The sequence below is a fragment of the Littorina saxatilis genome, linkage group LG10 (genome assembly GCF_037325665.1).
Source record: "Littorina saxatilis isolate snail1 linkage group LG10, US_GU_Lsax_2.0, whole genome shotgun sequence".
Taxonomy (NCBI): Eukaryota; Metazoa; Mollusca; class Gastropoda; order Littorinimorpha; family Littorinidae; genus Littorina; species Littorina saxatilis.
The window spans coordinates 37376293-37396659 of record NC_090254.1 but is presented as its reverse complement, the minus strand read 5'-3'; the positions used below and the strand labels follow the sequence as shown (position 1 = coordinate 37396659).

The following is a 20367-nucleotide window of genomic DNA, read 5'->3' as shown; positions in this document are numbered from 1 at the left end:
TTTTGGGAAGTGTTAAAGGTTAGGGTCAAAAGTTAATGAATTGCATGTTGTGCTGGATATATAAATTGTTTATTTCAGTCAATGCTTGATTCATAAGTACATTTTTCAGCATGGTGCATCTACAGGAGGGTGCTCCAACAATGATGCATAGTGCCAACATTTAGCGCAAACTTTTCACAACAGTGCATTATTACCACAAAGCGCATACAGCGATTATATAGTAGCAAGTTGCACTAAATATTTGAACAAAATGCATTTTGTTCAAATGTTAACAGCACAGCACCAAGTTTTGCATAAGTGCACAACAGCACTGACCATTTCACAAAAGTGCATTACAGCTGTGACAATTTTACAAAAGTGCATTGACCATTTCAGGCAGATGGCTAACATGCAGATTTCGCTTTTGTCTGTCTTTCTTTGAAAAGTAGGCATGTTCAAGATCGATGAAGTCATGAGCAATTGGGTTAGATGACAGAAAAGATTCAAAAACGTCAGATTCAGTTAGATGACAGAAAAGATTCAAAAACGTCAGATTCAGTGTTTTGGGCACTGTTGAACAGGAACATTCTCTCCTGTTCAACAAATGTGGGTTCAATTCAAAAGCAACATTGTCACAGATAGGCTAGTGTTACATTTCTGTAAAGTTTCAAAAACATCTTCCATGTTTTGGTTACTGTTGAACAGAGGCATATTTTCCTGTTCAAAAAAGTCTGACACAAATTGTCGTAGTTGTGGGTTAAGGTTCGATCTATACTGTCCTTCAAACGAGTCGTAGAACCGTCATTGTCACAGATAGTGTTACATTTCTGTTTTACATTCAAACGAGTCGTAGAAGTAGTAGTACATTTGCGTTTGGTTGTTTTTTCTTTTAGATTCCTGTCACTCATACTAGCAGTATTGATTGAGGTACATAAATCTGTTGATGTACAGGGATGACTTGTTTGTAATGAATCCTTGTTTCCTCCACATTGAGTTTGCATTGCAGTTGGACAGAAATGAACAGGTGTTAATTGATAAACACATTGATAATGGCTTTTGAGAAAATCAATCAATTCTGCAAAGGAATTAACTTGATGACATCAAAACTGCAGCGCCATTTGAAGAATGGTTACCATTTCTGCTTCTTTGATGGGAATCAAACAAATAAAAACATTGACTATCCAAGTTACCATGAATGGCAATAGTTGACTCCTGAAAAGTAGCAAGGATATAATTTGAGACGATAAACGCCTGATGCAATCCCTCCTCAAGGTCAGTCAACTCAAAACCTTCATCATTCGCAACATCAGTAGGCAACACAGCGGGATTCGTATGTCCAGAAATCATGTCGAAAAAATATTACATTTCAAAAGCATGTCCAACCACAGTTGTTGGCAAGTGTTCGTGTACGAAGTAGCCTTCAGTGTGTGTATATGTATTCATGTGACAGAGAACGTGACCTCATTGTTCAATCCTCTCTCTCTCTTCTTTCTCATTCGAACGCACACACGCAAGAACGTAGCCTACGCACGCATGCACGCGCACGCACACACACACACACACACACCCCGCTGACGCACACGGCAAACCACGCACACACACACTGACTGTCGGCAAGCATCTCTTTTTGTTTTCTTTACCTTTGTTTATTGTGTTTTCGATATTTGTGTTTATTTTTTGCTTGACTTATCTGTTTTATTTTAATGTTTGCTATCCACATCGTGTGATAAATGTTTCTTCTCAGTCTCCGAGTCAGTTTAGTTTCTGCACGCCGCTTTGGTACTCCTTGTTTTTCTTTCTGGTGTTTTGTGCGCGACTGATTTGCGGATTTATTTTTATTCCTTTCATATGCAGTTGAAGTGTTGTGGGTGTTATTGTCTGTATATGCTATGTTGCGTCTGTGTATGCCTACAAGAATTTTGGGTGTAATGTGCCTGTGGTCTGCTCGCAGTCGAGCACAGAAAACATGGCGGCGCCCTGCAGGCAAATTCGTGGAAAGTCTTCCCGACCGCAGATACCAGCGTCGTCCGCGACGCTGGAATAAAGCACATACAGGGTAGAGAGTTCCAAAACAGAATAGAGTTGTGGAGAGTCTACTCAGACTAAGCAAAGGCTTTACGAAACAGGTATGTTTTGAGTTGTGTTTTGAAGGAGGAAAGGCTGCTGGAATCACGGATAGAACTTGGAAGCGAGTTCCAGACGGTCGGAATCTGGTACCTAAAGGTTCTTTCACCAAAGGTCTTGGTCCTGGTTTTGGGGATGCGAAGGAGTTTTTCAGAGGAGGATCTGAGAGAACGGGATGGCTCGTAGATACTGAGGGAATGGGACAAATAGGGGGGAAGTGATTTCTCAAAACAGCGGTACCCTAACAGAGCCAGCTTGTACTCGATTCTATACTTCATAGGAAGCCAGTGAAGGGTGGTAAGTAGGGGAGTGACATGGTCTTTCTTAGACTTCTGCAGAATGAGCCTTGCAGCACTGTTCTGGACTCTCTGTAAGCGATCAAGTTCTTCAGTGGGGAGGCCGGCAAGCAATGAGTTGCAGTAGTCAAGTCGACTCAGGATCAGAGAGGAGACAAGTTGAACAGTGGCTTGGAGTGTCAGGAATGATCTGACAGAGGAAATCTTGCGCAACTCAAAAAAGGCACATTTACAAACAAAACTAATGTGTTTTTGCATTGTCAGAGCAGAGTCCAGGTACACGCCTAGGTCCTTAACAGCGGTTTGGGAGACAATCTGAGTGTCGCCTATTGTCATACAGCGGTCCACTGTTCTTGCGAGTTCAGGGCACCGCTGTTCTTGCGAGTTTAGGCACCACTAGTCTTGCGAGTTTGGGCACCACTGGTCTTGCGAGTTTAGGCACCACTGGTCTTGCGAGTTTAGGCACCACTGGTCTTGCAAGTTTGGGCACCACTGTTCTTGCGAGTTTTGGCACCGAAGGTCTTACGAGTGTTGGGCGCCGTTGGTCTTGCGACTTTTGGGCACTGCTGTTCTGGGCACCGCTGTTCTGTCGAGTTTTGGGCGCCGCTGGTCTGTCGAGTTTTGGGCACCGCTGTTCTTGCGAGTTTTGGGCAACGCTGTTCTTGCGGGTTTTGGGCATTGTTGGAGAATGCATGACGACAGTAGTGCCCATGTAGACGAGAACGATGATGGCCACTACTACTAAGACAACTAAGTTCACTACCACAATGATGGTGATGCATGATGATGCCATCCACGATGAGGATGACGACGATGAGGATGACGACGACGATGATGATAACGACGATGAGGATGACGACGATAAGGATGACGACGATGATGACAACGACTATGATGAAGAGGAGGAGGATGTTAATGATGGCTGGGATATTTTTCGTTTAATCGTCCTGACCCCATCGAGATGAATAGGACATTTGACCGGCTTCATGAATTTCAATAGGAATGTTTACGTCACCAACATTGTGGTCATACACATCATCGTCTGCCAGCAACTGTTCTCTCTTTGTCTGACAGTTACCGATACTTGTTGCAAATGTGTTTCTGTGGCTGTGTTTGGTCAACACATTTTGCCGAATGCGAAAAGGGTTACCTGTTGTTGTGTTCTCTGAGTTCATAGCAAGTCCCAGATCCCAGATTGAATGCAAGCGCTTTGACCGATACAAACAAAATGTAATCTGACTCTGTCTGTCCTCTACGAAGTATGATAGGACATCTGATCGACACCTGCCATTAATGAATCGGACATTGGCGGCAGTCAATCGGATTATGACCGATCTCCGTCGCCTAACGACATCCCTGCGATGGTCACGACAATGAAAACGATGACGACGACGACAATGATGGTAACGACGATGACAATGACGACGATGATGATGGTGATGCACGATGATGACAACGACGATGAGGATGACGACGATGAGGATGACGATGATGAGGATGGTTACGACAATGATAACGATGACGACAATGATGATAACGACGATGACGATGACGACGACAGAGAAAAAAGAATATAACACTGACCGCTGCCGATGTTGCTGGCAAAGAGGGAGGCACCGACGAGGGCGAAGTGGACGTTCTGGCCGGCCAGAAAGTAGCCCCCCACTGACCCACGGTTTTGGAAGGAGGACATGATACCGGTGGCGATCAGCGCTCCGAAATAGACCGCCACCACCACCCAGTCTGCAGCCTGTAACGTGGAGATGAACGTGAAACTCTCATTTCTTCAGCTTATGTTAGACCCCCCCCCCTACCACCACCATGTACTCCTATATGTGACCCTCCACCACGGAATGAGTCGCATGTCACCTTTGCATGATTTTCATATTTTTACATTTTCCTAAAGAGTTTGTTATGCTCTATCCAGTGGTGAAAACCGTTTTAGAAAAGAGCGGAAACTGTTTGAGTTATACGCCTGTGACTAAGGTGACCCTCACACTGTTACCATACACTCTCCGGACTTATATCAAGCCTAGCGCAGAACCGCGCGAGGTGACATGCGACTCATTTTGTGGTGGAGGGTCACATATACCCCCATCCCCTCCTCCACCCCATTCCCCACCCCTTCCTCCCGCTCCGAAATAGAGCGCCACCACCACCCAATCTGCAACCTGTAACATGGAGATGAACGTGGAACTCCATTTCTTCACCTTATCATAAGACATCCTACTGAAACCCCTACTGTATCTACCCCCAACCCCTCCTGCACCCCACATCCCCCCCCCTTCCTTTCTATCTAATCGCATGGGTTGGCAAACAAAAACATTGGCTATACTGAAAAGTGAAAACCCATTCCATCGCCGGCCGGGGGACAAGATAATGCCTTTGACAATGAGCCACAAGGAACTTAGTCGATAAATATCGACAGGGGGCCGACTAATGGTTTAAATTTGAAATGTGTGTATAATAATGGGTGTGTGTCTGAAATGAAGTTAGGTAGTAGTTAACATTTGTTTTGAATAATTATTGGTATTTTGACAATGTGGGTAGCATGGAAATGTAAGCATTTGAATGTAAGTCTTTGGTACCATTGTACCCAGGAAGAGAGACGAGAGATAGGAGTAGGTTGCAATAGCTTTTGTGGTCTTTGAGTTTTGTTTTTGGAAAGACATTGTTAAAGAAAATGAAGACAATTACAGTAATGCAATATTTATTGTGAAAACCAACGATTGTTCGAAAAACATGTGAGGCAACATTATGTCTATGATGGTGTGAAGAAAATTAGTTATGATTTATACTATTATTATTTAGACTTGAGACTGAATAGCAAAAGGCGAAGTGTATGTTTTGTGGTGTGAATTGAAACAAAATGAAAAGTGTAAATAATTATCTGGGAAATTGTGGTTTAAAGACTTCGTTATTTCTTGATTGTTATTTACTATTACATATGGAAGTGAATAGCAAAACGCTGTATTTGAAATTAGCATGGGATTTATATAAAAAAATTGTTTAACTCTATAAGGACGGATAACTCCTATATGGTTTGGGCAAATGAGGCTAATTAGTATGGAAGAAACACTCATTTTTGCCCCTTGGGGCATTCAAGGCAACAAACAACCACATACATCTGATTTATAATTTAGTGAGACATAAAAAGCTGTATGATAATTTTGTAGTGATTGAAAAAAAAGGATACGTTTGAGATTGTTGGCAGGGGTGAGCAAAAGTGTGACCGACTCAGCGCAGAGATGATCGAAGAGATTGCTTTGTAGTCTGTCAGTGTTGTGACGAGCGTTGGCTAATGGTAACGAGTACATATGTGTGTAGTTGTGGTGTGTGTGTTTGCGCGTTGGTTTGGATTATGGGTGTAATTTGTAAAACAGATGTGACAGTAATAATGGAGTTCACATCAGTGAGGTTAGTTTGAAATGAAATAAACACGCACGTTTTTGAAAAAAACAAAATGAAATTTTGAACCATGAGAGCTTCATTAAATAATAAACTGAACATCAGCAAAACATCAAAGCAATTATTAATAAGGTTTGAAAAGCTTGACTTACTATGTTAAATAGTGGATTGAAGGCTGAAAACGCCATTTACAAATTACATCTGAGATGGGGAGGGTGGGTGGGGAGAGTGCTGAAAGTGTGGATGAGAATTAAAAAAAAACCCTGCTGAGTGACAACAGGGAGGTTAAAGGCTGCCCTTTTCGTAAGCGTTCATTAATTAATTCCTATTGTTTACATGTGCCAATAATGATATAAAACTGTACCTAAGGGGATATAATAACGATTGGCTGTAGCTTTCGAACACAAAAAAAATTATTTCAGTATTGCAATGCAAAGTGGTTTTGATAGTGTCGAATGTAAACAGAACAGTCTCAAAGTGAAAGTGGATGTTTTCCGGAAATTGCGAAGTTAACAAGAATACAGAAAAGCGCGCTTTCCTGCTTAGCACAATACTACGTTTTGGACGTGGAAGGTGAGCGATTTCCTTCACGCGGGGATTGACGACGCTGTACTGTCTGTGTTGACGGTCTAAAAATAGCCCAACCTCTGCTTTGAGACCCCTGTTCACCACCGCCCTCAGCTAATTCAAGAAATCACCCCCCTCCTGCTAGGTACACGTGCACTCAAGTTAACCTCTGCTTTGACCTGTGTGCCAAGAGTCAGATGAGAGAGAGAGAAAGCGAGAGCGAGATAGAGAGAGAGAGACACACACACACACACACACACATAGACAGAGACAGACATAGAAAGACAGAAGCGGAGAGACTCAGAGGGAGACACAGACAAAGACATACATACAGAGCGAGAGAGAAAAAAAATGTAACTGATCTCGTGAGAACGGTTGAGGCCTTGCAAGTTTTTGACGGCAACAATAATTATTGTAGTTCTCTAAGACTTTATTTGTTTGATTTGTAATATGTTGGGAAGACATATTTATCAATTGATCAACAAAATAAAACATAATACAAAACGACACAACATTGTTAAAATCATTATTGGCCAACGTTGAACGTTTACGAAGGCCTCAATCTTCCCGCGCCGTAGACCAGATTAATCAAATGAAAATTTATTATTAAATTTTTTGATTCTTGCCCTGAGTGGTACCACCAGGTTTGTGTTGGCATGTTGGAGCACTGCAGTCCAGAAGAGAGTGATGTGTGGGTGTGTTTAAAATGTCAGTGAGTGGATGTGTATAAATGTGGGAGTGGATGTGTGTACATGTCATTGAGTGGGTGTGTATGAAATGACACCCTGTGACTGTGTGAAAAGCCAGGTGTGCAGTTATTGCTTCCCTGCTACACATGTGTTCCCCTTAGTTTGACTTTGAGCGGAGATGTTAAGGATACAAACAAGATGTCAAATGTGACCTTTTCTCTAAGTTTAGGGTGTACTGTAAATAAAAAACGCTGGCGCTGGACCTGAGTACTCTTCAGACTGGCTCGCTCCCCCAGTATGAAAGTTTTTGTCTTGTGCACGTGGATTTAAAAAAACAAAAAAAAAAGTTTTATTTTACACAATTAAAAAAATTATTAGAGTAAAATAAAACATTAAAACGTTCATAATAAACAATAGTAAACAAGAATTTAAAAAAAAAAGAAAAAAAAAGACCGCCCATGCCGGGAATCGAACCCGGATCACTTGGATTTAAAAAAAAAAATAAATAATTTTTTTTTTTATTTATTTTACACAAGTAAAAAAATGTATTAGAATAAAATAAAACATTAAAACGTTCATAATAAACAACAGTAAACAAGAATTAAAAAAAAATATATATATATATATATAGACCGCCCATGCCGGGAATCGAACCCGGTTCACTTTGGCCATAGTCGGAAACGCTTTCCACCAAGCCAACATATTTGACATTCGCCAGTGAACTCAATAATGCCTACATAGTCCTCGCGCAGTGGTACACGCACGCAAAGCACGCACGCACGCAAAGCCTGGTGTGGTGTCGCTGGCTTGGCTGGGCGGTTTATCAGCCGAACGGCTGTTCTATCCCACCGCGAATCGCGCCCGCCGTTAAGAGTCGTTTTGGTGGAATATTTCGCATTTAGGTCCCAGGTAACATTATGAAGTTTTAATACGATCAATCGGACCTGTTATCAAGTTAGTGTATCAACTTTTGAACGAACTGCGCCCAGTAGTTTCCCAGCAATAAGCTGTTAAGTCGAGACAGACACACAGACACACACACAATTAAAGTCTGCTGGACCCTAGTACTGCGTACTCGGGGATAATGTGTTATCAAATGTAAATGATGTTATTGGCTGCTTTGCCTTAAACACAAGTTTTTGTGCTTATAGTTTGACTAGGGATGAAGAATGTGATCAATATACATATGGACAAAACGTCTACAAGTCGCAAATATTGTATTTGAAGTCTGATTTAGGTGCCAGTGGTAGCCCGTTTGAGAAGCTTGTTTCAAAATATGTGTTCAGTTATTGGTTTAAATCCAAAAACAAAGAGACGGCCAACATTACATTACAACAGTACATTGTGAATGTATTGTTTTGTCAATATTATTATTAAACGTTCCAACAACCTACCTTTCTCGTTTTTTCATTCAGTTATTGGTTTCGTTAATGTCCTGCTTATTTTATTGTCGTACACGACCCACGCTGTCCGAATAAGGATAAACAATGTAAAGTTCCTTATGTATTCCATATGGGTCATGCACGACCCACATCATCTTGACTGTGTAGTTCAAATTACCTCATTGACATTGTTTATTTGTTTGTTTGGAAAGATAATCTTTGAAAAGTTGGGCAATGGGAAGGTCGATGGTGATTGGAGATTACATAAAGTCTCGAGTAAGAAGGTTGTATGAAGATTACATGTACTGATGAAGTCTCAATTAAAAACTCCAAATACTTTCAGAGATAAAGACAATTTAGTGAGGCTTTGGGTCGTCAGCGACTCATAAAGCACATTGAATGTTGAATGAATTTTTGACAAAGCTATCAGCAGCTTTTTTTGACAGTTAATCCGTCTCACTGTTTCTCATGTACAAGCCTGGCCAGAACTGAGACAGTGACGGAGTGAGTAAAAACTAAAATAGTTGACATATATATGAAGGAGTGTGCTTTTGAGATGTAAATAATTGAGCAGATTTGAACTCGTTTTGTGTATACTATAATAAATTATTGTTACGAGATGTACATTATGTGATTTCCTGCTTTGCATGCTCGAATCGACATGGTTTACTGCTTTCGGTGTGAATGACAATTAACAACAAGAGGCGAAGCCATCAAGGCTCACGTAAGAAATCGACAAACAGTAACACAAACTCAATCACTCCGTCACACATACACACATACACACATACACACACACACACACACACACACACACACACACATATACACACACAGAAAGAGCATAGGTGAAACTGTGCAAGAAAGCGAGACACTAGATCTAGATCTGTCTGTCTGCATGTAGCCTACTTACAGGGACACGACTGCCAACTAGTCAGTCTCGGCCCGCTCAAAATAATAATGACCGAGACTTTCAGTACTTCCTTCGCGTGACGTCTAACCCTCTTACGTCATAATGTGACGTCAATGTAATGTGACGTCTTCAAATGTTAGAGTTTCTACCACAGACATACACACGCACGCACATACGCACATACGCACGCACGCACAGACAGACAAAGTTACGATCGCATAGGCTACACTTACGTGAGCCAAAAATGTAAATATTCTGAATAATCTGGAAGTGTTATGGGTTGTCAGGGGTTTGTGATTTAAATACTGTACTGTGCAACTCAAGATGTAAATCATATTAATTCTGCAGCTGCTGATAAGAATATCTGTTAGTGTTACACATGATTCAAGACCTACAGTAACAATTTGATTGAGTTTTAGACCAAAAATCACATTTGTCTTGTGCTTGTGTACAACTGTGAACATATACATGTTTTATTTTTCTCGAAGAAAAGAAATTGGTGCTTGAAAACTTATTTGGTTTTTCTGTCTTGTGGTTATCAAATCAAATTTTTTTTAATTTCTCTCATTTTGGTGTGTGATGTGAGTATGCGTGTGTGGTTTCATTGAATTTGAAATTACACAAACAACACAACTTGTGTATGGCTAACTCAGTAACACTGACAGATTCACTTACGTACCGTTTCATTGAAATGATTACATAAACAACACACCCTGAGATCTGTCACATTACTTTACTTGAAAAAGAAAGGTTTGTTTGTTTGTTTGTTTGCTTAACGCCCAGCCGACCACGAAGGGCCATATCAGGGCGGTGCTGCTTTGACATATAACGTGCGCCACACACAAGACAGAAGTCGCAGCACAGGCTTCATGTCTCACCCAGTCACATTATTCTGACACCGGACCAACCAGTCCTAGCACTAACCCCATAATGCCAGACGCCAGACGGAGCAGCCACTAGATTGCCAATTTGAAAGTCTTAGGTATGACCCGGCCGGGGTTCGAACCCACGACCTCCCGATCACGGGGCGGACGCCTTACCACTAGGCCAACCGTGCCGGTCTAAAAGAAAAGTTGCATGACAGGATATATATATATATATAAAACTGTGCATGCAAAACACGAAAACAATGAATTTTGAGCAACAGCAACAGTTACTGTTACGATTAATATGACTATTATACCTGCGCATCAAATCATCATTATGAGCAGTTGAAGTTACCTGTCAACTATCCCAAATACAACAACAAAAGACTAACATAAAATAAAGTATGTTGGTGTTCTCCCGCATTATTAAATATTTACACTTTCACAAAACATATCGATCGCTACTTTGATATCTGGTTCAAGCCTTCTGAGTTCAAATATGATAAGGTTCCTCGCATGGAGATCCACACAGTCAACCCCTCCACTCTTCACATGTCATGGTCATTGGTAATAGTCATATATTCTAAAACGAGCATACACAATGTTCACAGCTTGCAGAGAGCATGTTTCAGAGCTTGACAGTTGTTCACTTTACGGCAGTAAGTTGACTAAGCAGTATACACTGGTCCCTTCAAATTGCTCAGGGCAGCACACACAATGATGACTTGGTCCATGTGGGCAGTGCTAGTCAGTGCAAGTTCATACTTCAAAAACTTGAAGTTTTTCAGACGATTAATGACCTGCTCAACCAAAATGCGCAGGTTAGCAATTTTCTTGGTCTTCTTGACTGCGGCCAAAGGCATCTGTGATTGCCCTCGCCGCCCCGGTGGAATTTCCACTGACACCCCGTGTGCTGCACAATCTTCTGCCAGACTAAATCCTTTGTCAGCCATTATTGTTGCGCCTCGAGGCAATAGTTTCAAGAACTCGCATTTTTTCACAAGCATAGTGTCTGATGTGCGACCTTCAAATGCAGGCGAAACATAGCATATGTAGCTGTTAGGACAAACCGCAACCAGAAACTTCAACGTATTGTGGTGCTTGTAGTCGCTCCACGTCAACGTTTGCAGCTCCATGTCTTGGGGCGTTTCAATAAAAATTTCTGTACAGTCTATTATTGCCATCAAACTTGTCAGGGGCTGGCTGCGGTATCTCAGAGGTTTTGTGGCAAGAACCGTTTCAAGGTCTGGCATCCTCACCAGTGCCTTAAGCACTGCAGCTAAACCTTTTATCCATGAAGTAAAAATCTTTCCTGCAAGGCTGGCAGAGATTTGGAATCGGTCAGCCAGATCTCGAAGATCCAACCCCAAACTAAGCCTCATCAGTACAAGCACGAGTTCATCTATACTTCTGAGAAACCTGGAAAGTCCAAATCTTGCTGGAGCCTTTGTGAAATTCCTCTTCCGTGCAGAGCATTTTGAAATACCTTGCCAACGCCTCACCACAAAACGTTGAACATAATCATGGAGAATCTGTACCACTGCCTTGCTTTCAATTCCTGTGTAATAATTCACGTTTCTGGCTGTCAAAAATCCATCAAAAATGTTCGGGGGCACTTTTGTCTTCTTTTTCTTCTTCTTCAACACTTTTGGCTTTGGTTGTGACTCCTCCTTTAATCTCAGCTCTTTGCGTACTTCCTCCAGTTCTTCAGTTCAACAACCTGTTTTTCCAGCTTGGCACACTGCTTTAGACCTTGCACGATCTGAAGAAACATGGACCGCATTTGTTTGCTGAGTAGCAGGACCACTGAAAACAATGTGAAGCAGTTGAGCAGAAGTTGGTGGTTTCCAAGTTGCTGCTCTGAAGCAATTGCCATCTCCACCTCAGGGTCATCAACAATGCAGTTCTCTTTTACAGCAGCAATGTCAGGGGGCAGCGCTGATGTTGTCTCTCTGCGTCTGCCTCTGGTTGAAGGCCGGACTGCGGTGTCTTCATACATCAAAACTCGATTCACCTGAAAAAGAGAAAGCCAATGAACACATTTTTATTTAAACAAATTATTTTAAAAAGCTGTAACTTTCACAGTAAACTAGATTAAGCAGGATGAAACAAACTAGATATAATATTAAAACAACTGGCACAAGTTATGACTAGCACTACCATATCCTGATATCACAAAAGGTCTTACTTTTTTCTCAAACTGTGGATAACCAAGGTGTTGAGTGGGGTATGGATTGTCCTCGGTCGGTCTGCCATCCTTGAAACTGTAAAGAACATATCCGCTGGTCTTTGGATGGGGAGATCAGCTTACTGGTCCCTGGGTGCACCCTGTTGATTAAGTTCTTCCACTTGTCCCGTTGCACTGGTTTAGTCTTGCGAGTTGGTATCGTCCACAAACTGTAAAACAAACAAAAAGCACATGTATACCCTTAAACAAGTTAACGTTAAACTCAAAGAATTGTTTACAGTAAAAGAACGAGATAATGATAATGTACCCCACATCACACCTGCAGTCTATTGTTTCTTTTTTTTTTAACTAAAAAGTTAGAACAAGAAGAGCAAACGCTCGATCGAGTCACTTTCGCAGTTCTGAATATTATATGAGGCATCAGATGGACAGGAAGAAATTGCTATTCACAACACAATGAGTCACGTTCACATAAAATTTGAGCCCGGTCACTTTTATAGTTTCCGAGAAAAGCCCAACGTTAAGTTGTGTGTTGCCGAACAGAAAAGGCTAGTTATCTCCCTTGTTTTTCTGATAACGTTCGTAAAAGGCTACAGATGTAAATACTTTGATGTAAAGAATAATCCTACAAAGTTTCAATCACATCCGATGAACTTTGTCAAAGATATAAAATGTCTAATTTTTCCTTTGACGCTGACCTGTGACCTTGAAAAAGGTCAAAGGTCAACGAAACCATCGTTAAAGTGTAGAGGTCATTGGAGGTCACGACTAAACAAAATATGAGCCCGATCGCTTTGATAGTTTCCGAGAAAAGTCCAACGTTAAGGTGGTGTCTACGGACGGCCGGCCGGCCGGACAGACTAACACTGGCCGATTACATAGAGTCACTTTTTCTCAAGTGACTCAAAAACAGCAGCAGATTGATCATCATAAATGTTATGTGTGAGTGAGAGAGAGAGAGAGAGAGAGAGAGAGAGAGAGAGAGAGAGAGAGAGAGAGAGAGAGAGAGAGAGAGAGAGAGAGAGACTGAGAGAGAGAGAGAGCGAGCTGAGAGTGAGATCTATACATGTACACTGTGAACACATTACCTCAGTATCCTTTACTTTGCAACAGACTTTAAGAAGTTTAACAGCTGGTTAAAACGTTTGTATAACCCGACAAGGGAGACACAAGGAAAAAGAACCCCGAAACTGAAAGCAGAAAATTAAAAAGAAACAAGGAGTTCTTCTGACAAGCACAAAAACATGGCTTCTGCACACACTTCACTTGCAACACTCACCAAAAAGGAGCTTTGCAGTCACAGTTGTTAGATTCCCTCACCGATGCATGGACAGGACAGATTTCTTTCTTCCATTATCTTCAGACGGTAGCTACCATTACTACACTTAGAAATGGCACAGTGGTAAGACATTGCGATAAACAAGGTAAACACGACTTTAGAAAAGTGACATATAGATCTACTGATGTAGGACGCCGGGCGCTGGTACGTGCCGGCGGATAGGAAGTCAGACAGACAAAATACATTCGTGTCACGCACAACTATTGGTAATTCTGGATGAGTCCATCTCTCGACAGAGGGGGGCTCGCGTGCTCCAACGTTATAAAAAACGCTCGCGCTGGACCCGAGTACTCTTCAGACTGGCTCGCTCCCCCAGTATGAAAGTTTTTGTCTTGTGCACGTTTAAAGGTGGTCGTCTACATTTTTGCTTTTTTCCAATAATCTTATGGTTAGATTTCGCTAAAAAGTTATGTCAGATGATGAATGAACCATGGGGAAAAAAGTTACAGAAAAAAAAAATATAAATAAAGTTTTTATTTTTTGGGAGCGTGACTCACGCTTCCAATGTTTTGTTTTCTGTTTTCTGAGACCATGTGCTTTGCCTAAAAATATCGACCAATCAAATTATTAGCGGCGCATGCGCAAAGAGTCATTTACGGTCCAAAGATGTCTGCTATCTTGCGCCAGTTACGTAAAAAGCAAAATTGTGATCGATCAGGGCGGCATAGGTCTGAATGTGTACATTTGGGGGACCAGAAACAACCCTGAGATGCAGCGAAGTTGGAATTAGGCGCCAAATTCAACCGGCAAGTGGCAAAAACACTATGATGCTCATTGAAAGTTACATCGGGGGTGTGTTCAAAGTAGATCTACTTTTGGCAAAATCGCAAGCAGGACAAAGCCCTGGGAGTTTTTCCTGTGGAAGAGCATGCTGAAACGGAATGTAAGTATAATTTTTGACATTACACCCAACCTTTACTTTGATCTTCCATTAACTTTACTTGTATATTTGAATTCAAACCTAGTTATTACGTTTCACAGTTCTGAAACAAAGCTTGTACGTACATTACCATTTCACTGTAGGCTGAAAGGGCGCGTCCGAACATTTCATACTCAAAAGTTTGAAATCGTAAACCGGGCTTACTTTTAGATCTGGTTTTTACATTATGTATTCCTCCACACGTTTTCCTTTTCTCAGCTAGTGTCGTGTCGTGGTGTGTGTCGTGGGAAAGGGAGGGGGGGGGGGGGGGGGGGGGGGGGGAGTTGCATTTTCAGTGGCCGATTTTACTTCGGACAGATCAAGCTCATCCAGATGAACAGAACTAAAATGTCACATTTTTTGTAGAATCTTATAGATCTGTTCTTAGTTTTTACGGTATGGCTTCAGCTACATTCCGTCTGCGTGTGCCTTACACGAACGACTGTTAAAAAAAAAACAAGTCGCGTAAGGCGAAAATACAATATTTAGTCAAGTAGCTGTCGAACTCACAGAATGAAACTGAACGCAATGCCATTTTTCAGCAAGACCGTATACTCGAAGCATCGTCAGTCCACCGCTCATGGCAAAGGCAGTGAAATTGACAAGAAGAGCGGGGTAGTAGTTGCGCTAAGAAGGATAGCACGCTTTTCTGTACCTCTCTTTGTTTTAACTTTCTGAGCGTGTTTTTAATCCAAACATATCATATCTATATGTTTTTGGAATCAGGAACCGACAAGGAATAAGATGAAAGTGTTTTTAAATTGATTTGGACAATTTAATTTTGATAATAATTTTTATATATTTAATTTTCAGAGCTTGTTTTTAATCCAAATATAACATATGTATATGTTTTTGGAATCAGCAAATGATGGAGAATAAGATGAACGTAAATTTGGATCGTTTTATAAAGTTTTATTTTTTTTTACAATTTTCCGATTTTTAATGACCAAAGTCATTAATTAATTTTTAAGCCACCAAGCTGAAATGCAATACCGAAGTCCGGGCTTTGTCGAAGATTGCTTGACCAAAATTTCAATCAATTTGGTTGAAAAATGAGGGCGTGACAGTGCCGCCTCAACTTTCACGAAAAGCCGGATATGACGTCATCAAAGACATTTATCAAAAAAATGAAAAAAACGTTCGGGGATTTCATACCCAGGAACTCTCATGTCAAATTTCATAAAGATCGGTCCAGTAGTTTAGTCTGAATCGCTCTACACACACACACACACACACACACGCACAGACACACATACACCACGACCCTCGTTTCGATTCCCCCTCGATGTTAAAATATTTAGTCAAAACTTGACTAAATATAAAAATTCTCTTCAGAGATTCATGGCACTATTCAGTTTTTTACATTATGTATTCCTCCACACGTTTTCCTTTTCTCAGCTAGTGTCGTGTCGTGGTGTGTGTCGTGGGAAAGGGAGGGGGGAGTTGCATTTTCAGTGGCCGATTCTACTTCGGACAGATCAAGCTCATCCAGATGAATAGAACTAAAATGTCACATTTTTTGTAGAATCTTATAGATCTGTTCTTAGTTTTTACGGTATGGCTTCAGCTACAAACTACTGTTTAACAAAACAAAAAAAAGATTCTCTTCAGAGATTCATGATACTATTCAGTTTTGACCACCACGTTTTTACATTGTGTGATTAAATGATAAGGTGACGTGCATCTTCACGCAGTCGCGCGCGCGCGCGCGCGTGTGTGTGTGTAAGGGTGGGGGGTGGGGGGGGGGGGGGTTGTATGTCTGTCTGTGCCCTGTGACTTCAACATAAATTGTGTGTATTCAACAGTAACGTTGCACATTGCAGATCTGTGCGCCAGGAATGTGGACAAGAAAGCCGCAGTTTGAGCAAAGATCCAACGGTAAGCTATTCCGTTTGTAAGCAAGCTTTTATGATGTTCCTGTACACAACCTTCATCGATGCTACAGGGATACTTGTTTCAAGTTTTTAACAATGAAACTGTTTGTGTGTGTGTGTGTGTGTGTGTGTGTGTGTGTGTGTGTGTGTGTGTGTGTGTGTGTGGGAGAAAGAGAGAAAGACAGAGAGAGAGAGAGAGAGACTGTCTGTGTGTGTGTGTGTGTGTGTTTGTGTGTGTGTGTGTGTGTGTGTGTGTGTGTGTGTGTGTGTGTGTGTGTGTGTTCGCTCTGAAAAAACGAGAACACGCAAAAATAAACATCGTATTTGGTCAAGGTATCAGAAATATTTAGTATATATGCAGCTGCATATTTTGCTAATGGTGAAGGGTAAAACATTTTTCTCATAGTCATAGCCTTTATTCATCAAGCTCACAGTGACAACATAATAAGGGAACACAGACAAATTAAATAACATATCCACAATTACTATAACAACAAATGCAAGCGGACCAATAGTTGCAACAAACTTCAGGCTAAATAACATCAAAAATAAAGGACCAGGGGGAAAAAGAGAGATCACACGTATCTAAGAAAACAGCGGTAACCATTTGTATGTCCGAATGTATCATTAAAACCACGATATCCACATCTTGCCTGTTCTTAGTGTCATGCAATCATGAGTAGCAAGTGGTGTAAAAATTGAGACACAGAAAGGCATAGTCGTTCCCATGAACACTTTTGGCTCACCATCTCAGATTTAGACAAGAGTGTACATGAACACAGACTTAGATTCGACAACCTGGCTGCTTCCTGCGCAAAGTGATAATTTATTTTGATGTGTTATCATCACAGATTCCTGCTTGTGTTCGTTCACAAATCAGTCAATAAAAAACAATCACAAAATGCACCCAGGCTGATTAGTTGATGTGTTTAGCGATGGTCTTTTCAGGCCTGGTCTGTTCTGAGACTGTAAATCGAATAGTTTACTCGGGAAGGATTGAACCTTTCACATCAATATTCAACAAAAACCAACAAAACGTTTGAATAACACATACGAGAGGGGGGGAAAAATTAATTTGTGTGCTTTTGTTATCAGGGGAGGGAACCATCTAATCCGAGCAAAATTACCTCCCTTGATTTTTCTTACCTGATACATACAGTGCAAAGTGAATAAAAAGTGCATCAGTCACAAACAAATACAACTAATTAGCAGGATCAATTAGTACACTTGATGCATATATATGAATGTTGATCTATTCAGAATAATAAATAATGTCCCGGCTGATACTCCCTGCTAAATTATCAGCAGATTATCATCGATATTTATGTTCCCTATGCACAGCGTTTGTTTTTCGGTTGTTATTGTTTTGGTTCATGTAACGTTTCAGGCGTATTCTCAAGACATTTAGAGAACTGTTATGGAAGCCTGAAGATCAAAGACAAAAATGTATTTACCGTAAAATGTAAAAAAAGAAAACGGTTTTTCCAATAGCTCCTGCCATTCTGATTGTGGACTTTAGCATGTGTGTCCTTCGTTGCAAACAGAAGACAACAAATATACATGCAGCCCGATTACTTGAAATGTGGCATCGGTATTAAGTGTGTGTGTGTGTGTTTTTATATTTAGTCAAGTTTTGACTAAATATTTTAACATCGAGGGGGAATCGAAACGAGGGTCGTGGTGTATGTGTGTGTGTATGTGTGTGTGTGCGTGCGTGCGTGTAGAGCGATTCAGACCAAACTACTGGACCGATCTTTATGAAATTTTACATGAGAGTTCCTGGGATTGATATCCCCGGACGTTTTTGAGTCACTTGAGAAAAAGTGACTCTATGTAATCGGTCAGTGTTAGTCTGTCCGGCCGGCCGTCCGGCCGTCCGTCCGTAGACACCACCTTAACGTTGGACTTTTCTCGGAAACTATCAAAGCGATCGGGCTCATATTTTGTTTAGTCGTGACCTCCAATGACCTCTACACTTTAACGATGGTTTCGTTGACCTTTGACCTTTTTCAAGGTCACAGGTCAGCGTCAAAGGAAAAATTAGACATTTTATATCTTTGACAAAGTTCATCGGATGTGATTGCAACTTTGTAGGATTATTCTTTACATCAAAGTATTTACATGTGTAGCCTTTTACGAACGTTATCAGAAAAACAAGGGAGATAACTAGCCTTTTCTGTTCGGCAACACACAACTTAACGTTGGGCTTTTCTCGGAAACTATAAAAGTGACCGGGCTCAAATTTTATGTGAACGTGACTCATTGTGTTGTGAATAGCAATTTCTTCCTGTCCATCTGATGCCTCATATAATATTCAGAACTGCGAAAGTGACTCGATCGAGCGTTTGCTCTTCTTGTTTTTCTTTTTTTCGATAAATACCTTTGATGACGTCATATCCGGCTTTTTGTAAAAGTTGAGGCGGCACTGTCACGCCCTCATTTTTCAACCAAATTGGTTGACATTTTGGTCAAGTAATGTTCGACGAAGCCCGGAATTCGGTATTGCATTTCAGCTTGGTGGCTTAAAAATTAATTAATGACTTTGGTCATTAAAAATCTGAAAATTGTAAAAAAATAAATAAATATATAAAACGATCCCAATTTACGTTCATCTTATTTTCCATCATTTTCTGATTCCAAAAACATATAAATATGTTATATTTGGATTAAAAACAAGCTCTGAAAATTAAAAATATAAAAATTATTATCAAAATTAAATTTTCGAAATCAATTTAAAAACACTTTCATCTTATTCCTTGTCGGTTCCTGATTCCAAAAACATATAGATATGATATGTTTGGATTAAAAACACGCTCAGAAAGTTAAAACGAAGAGAGGTACAGAAAAGCGTGCTATCCTTCTCAGCGCAACTACTACCCCGCTCTTCTTGTCAATTTCACTGCCTTTGCCATGAGCGGTGGACTGACGATGCTACGAGTATACGGTCTTGCTGAAAAATTGCATTGCGTTCAGTTTCATTCTGTGAGTTCGACAGCTACTTGACTAAATGTTGTATTTTCGCCTTACGCGACTTGTTTTTTTTTTTTATGCAGCTGCAGAAGTAAAGAAGCTAATGTCCTACAATATTTTCAGAATCGCTCTATGTTTTACTACAGAACTGAAGGAGCAATGGTATGCAATATACAAGTGGGTAGATTTGTGAACCATCTGTGTGCCCGCTAGGTGGAAGACGTCCATGGCATCCATGTAAGAATACATCGCTGCTCGGCCGATTCAGGATGAAGTCATGTCCAAGCCATTGTCCTGCAAGAAAAAACACGTCATTTTTAGTCCATATATGCATTTCCGTGACTAAGCTTTGGTTTAATCATCGGCCTGATAATGATGACCTAGAAGCATTAGATTTGTTATCAAAAACAATTGAAAAAAAAAGTAAATTAATGTTTTCCTTCTCCTTGTATTTATCAATGTAAGTTATTCTTTTCTTCTTTTTTTTCTTGGGTGGGAAGGGGGGGGGGTGGTGGTGGTGGTTGGGACGGGGGGTGTGTGTGTTCTAATTAGTTGTTTTCAAACCCTTCAGACAGATACTGAATGCGCCGGAGACATAGCAGAATTTTTCGGGGATGCATAATCTTGCGATCAGATGTGTAAGATGGTGATTGTTCTACACTTATACTCGTCATACAAAAACTTTACAGATGCGTTTGAGGGCAGATCTTTATGATGAGGCCGTTTATCGTAAAACCAATTACATGACTGGAAAGGCCTTTTATGCCCCTAACTTATTCAGAAAACAGATTGAGTTTACATGACGTAGTGTCGATACAGTGAAACCTACAACACACACACACCCCAAAATCAA

General features: G+C 40.8%; 1 protein-coding gene and 1 long non-coding RNA gene across 2 annotated transcripts in view; both read right to left on the bottom strand.

Annotated features, from left to right (window-relative positions):
* LOC138978741 (uncharacterized) overlaps positions 1 to 20367 on the bottom strand; it is a 193183-nt gene that overhangs the window by 124971 nt on the left and 47845 nt on the right. The window lies entirely within an intron of this gene.
* LOC138978736 (sodium/glucose cotransporter 4-like) overlaps positions 1 to 20367 on the bottom strand; it is an 87072-nt gene that overhangs the window by 58053 nt on the left and 8652 nt on the right. The window contains exon 2 of the mRNA XM_070351529.1: positions 3984 to 4149. Coding sequence (XP_070207630.1) covers positions 3984 to 4149 — 166 coding nt within the window. The remainder of the gene's footprint in view (positions 1 to 3983; positions 4150 to 20367) is intronic.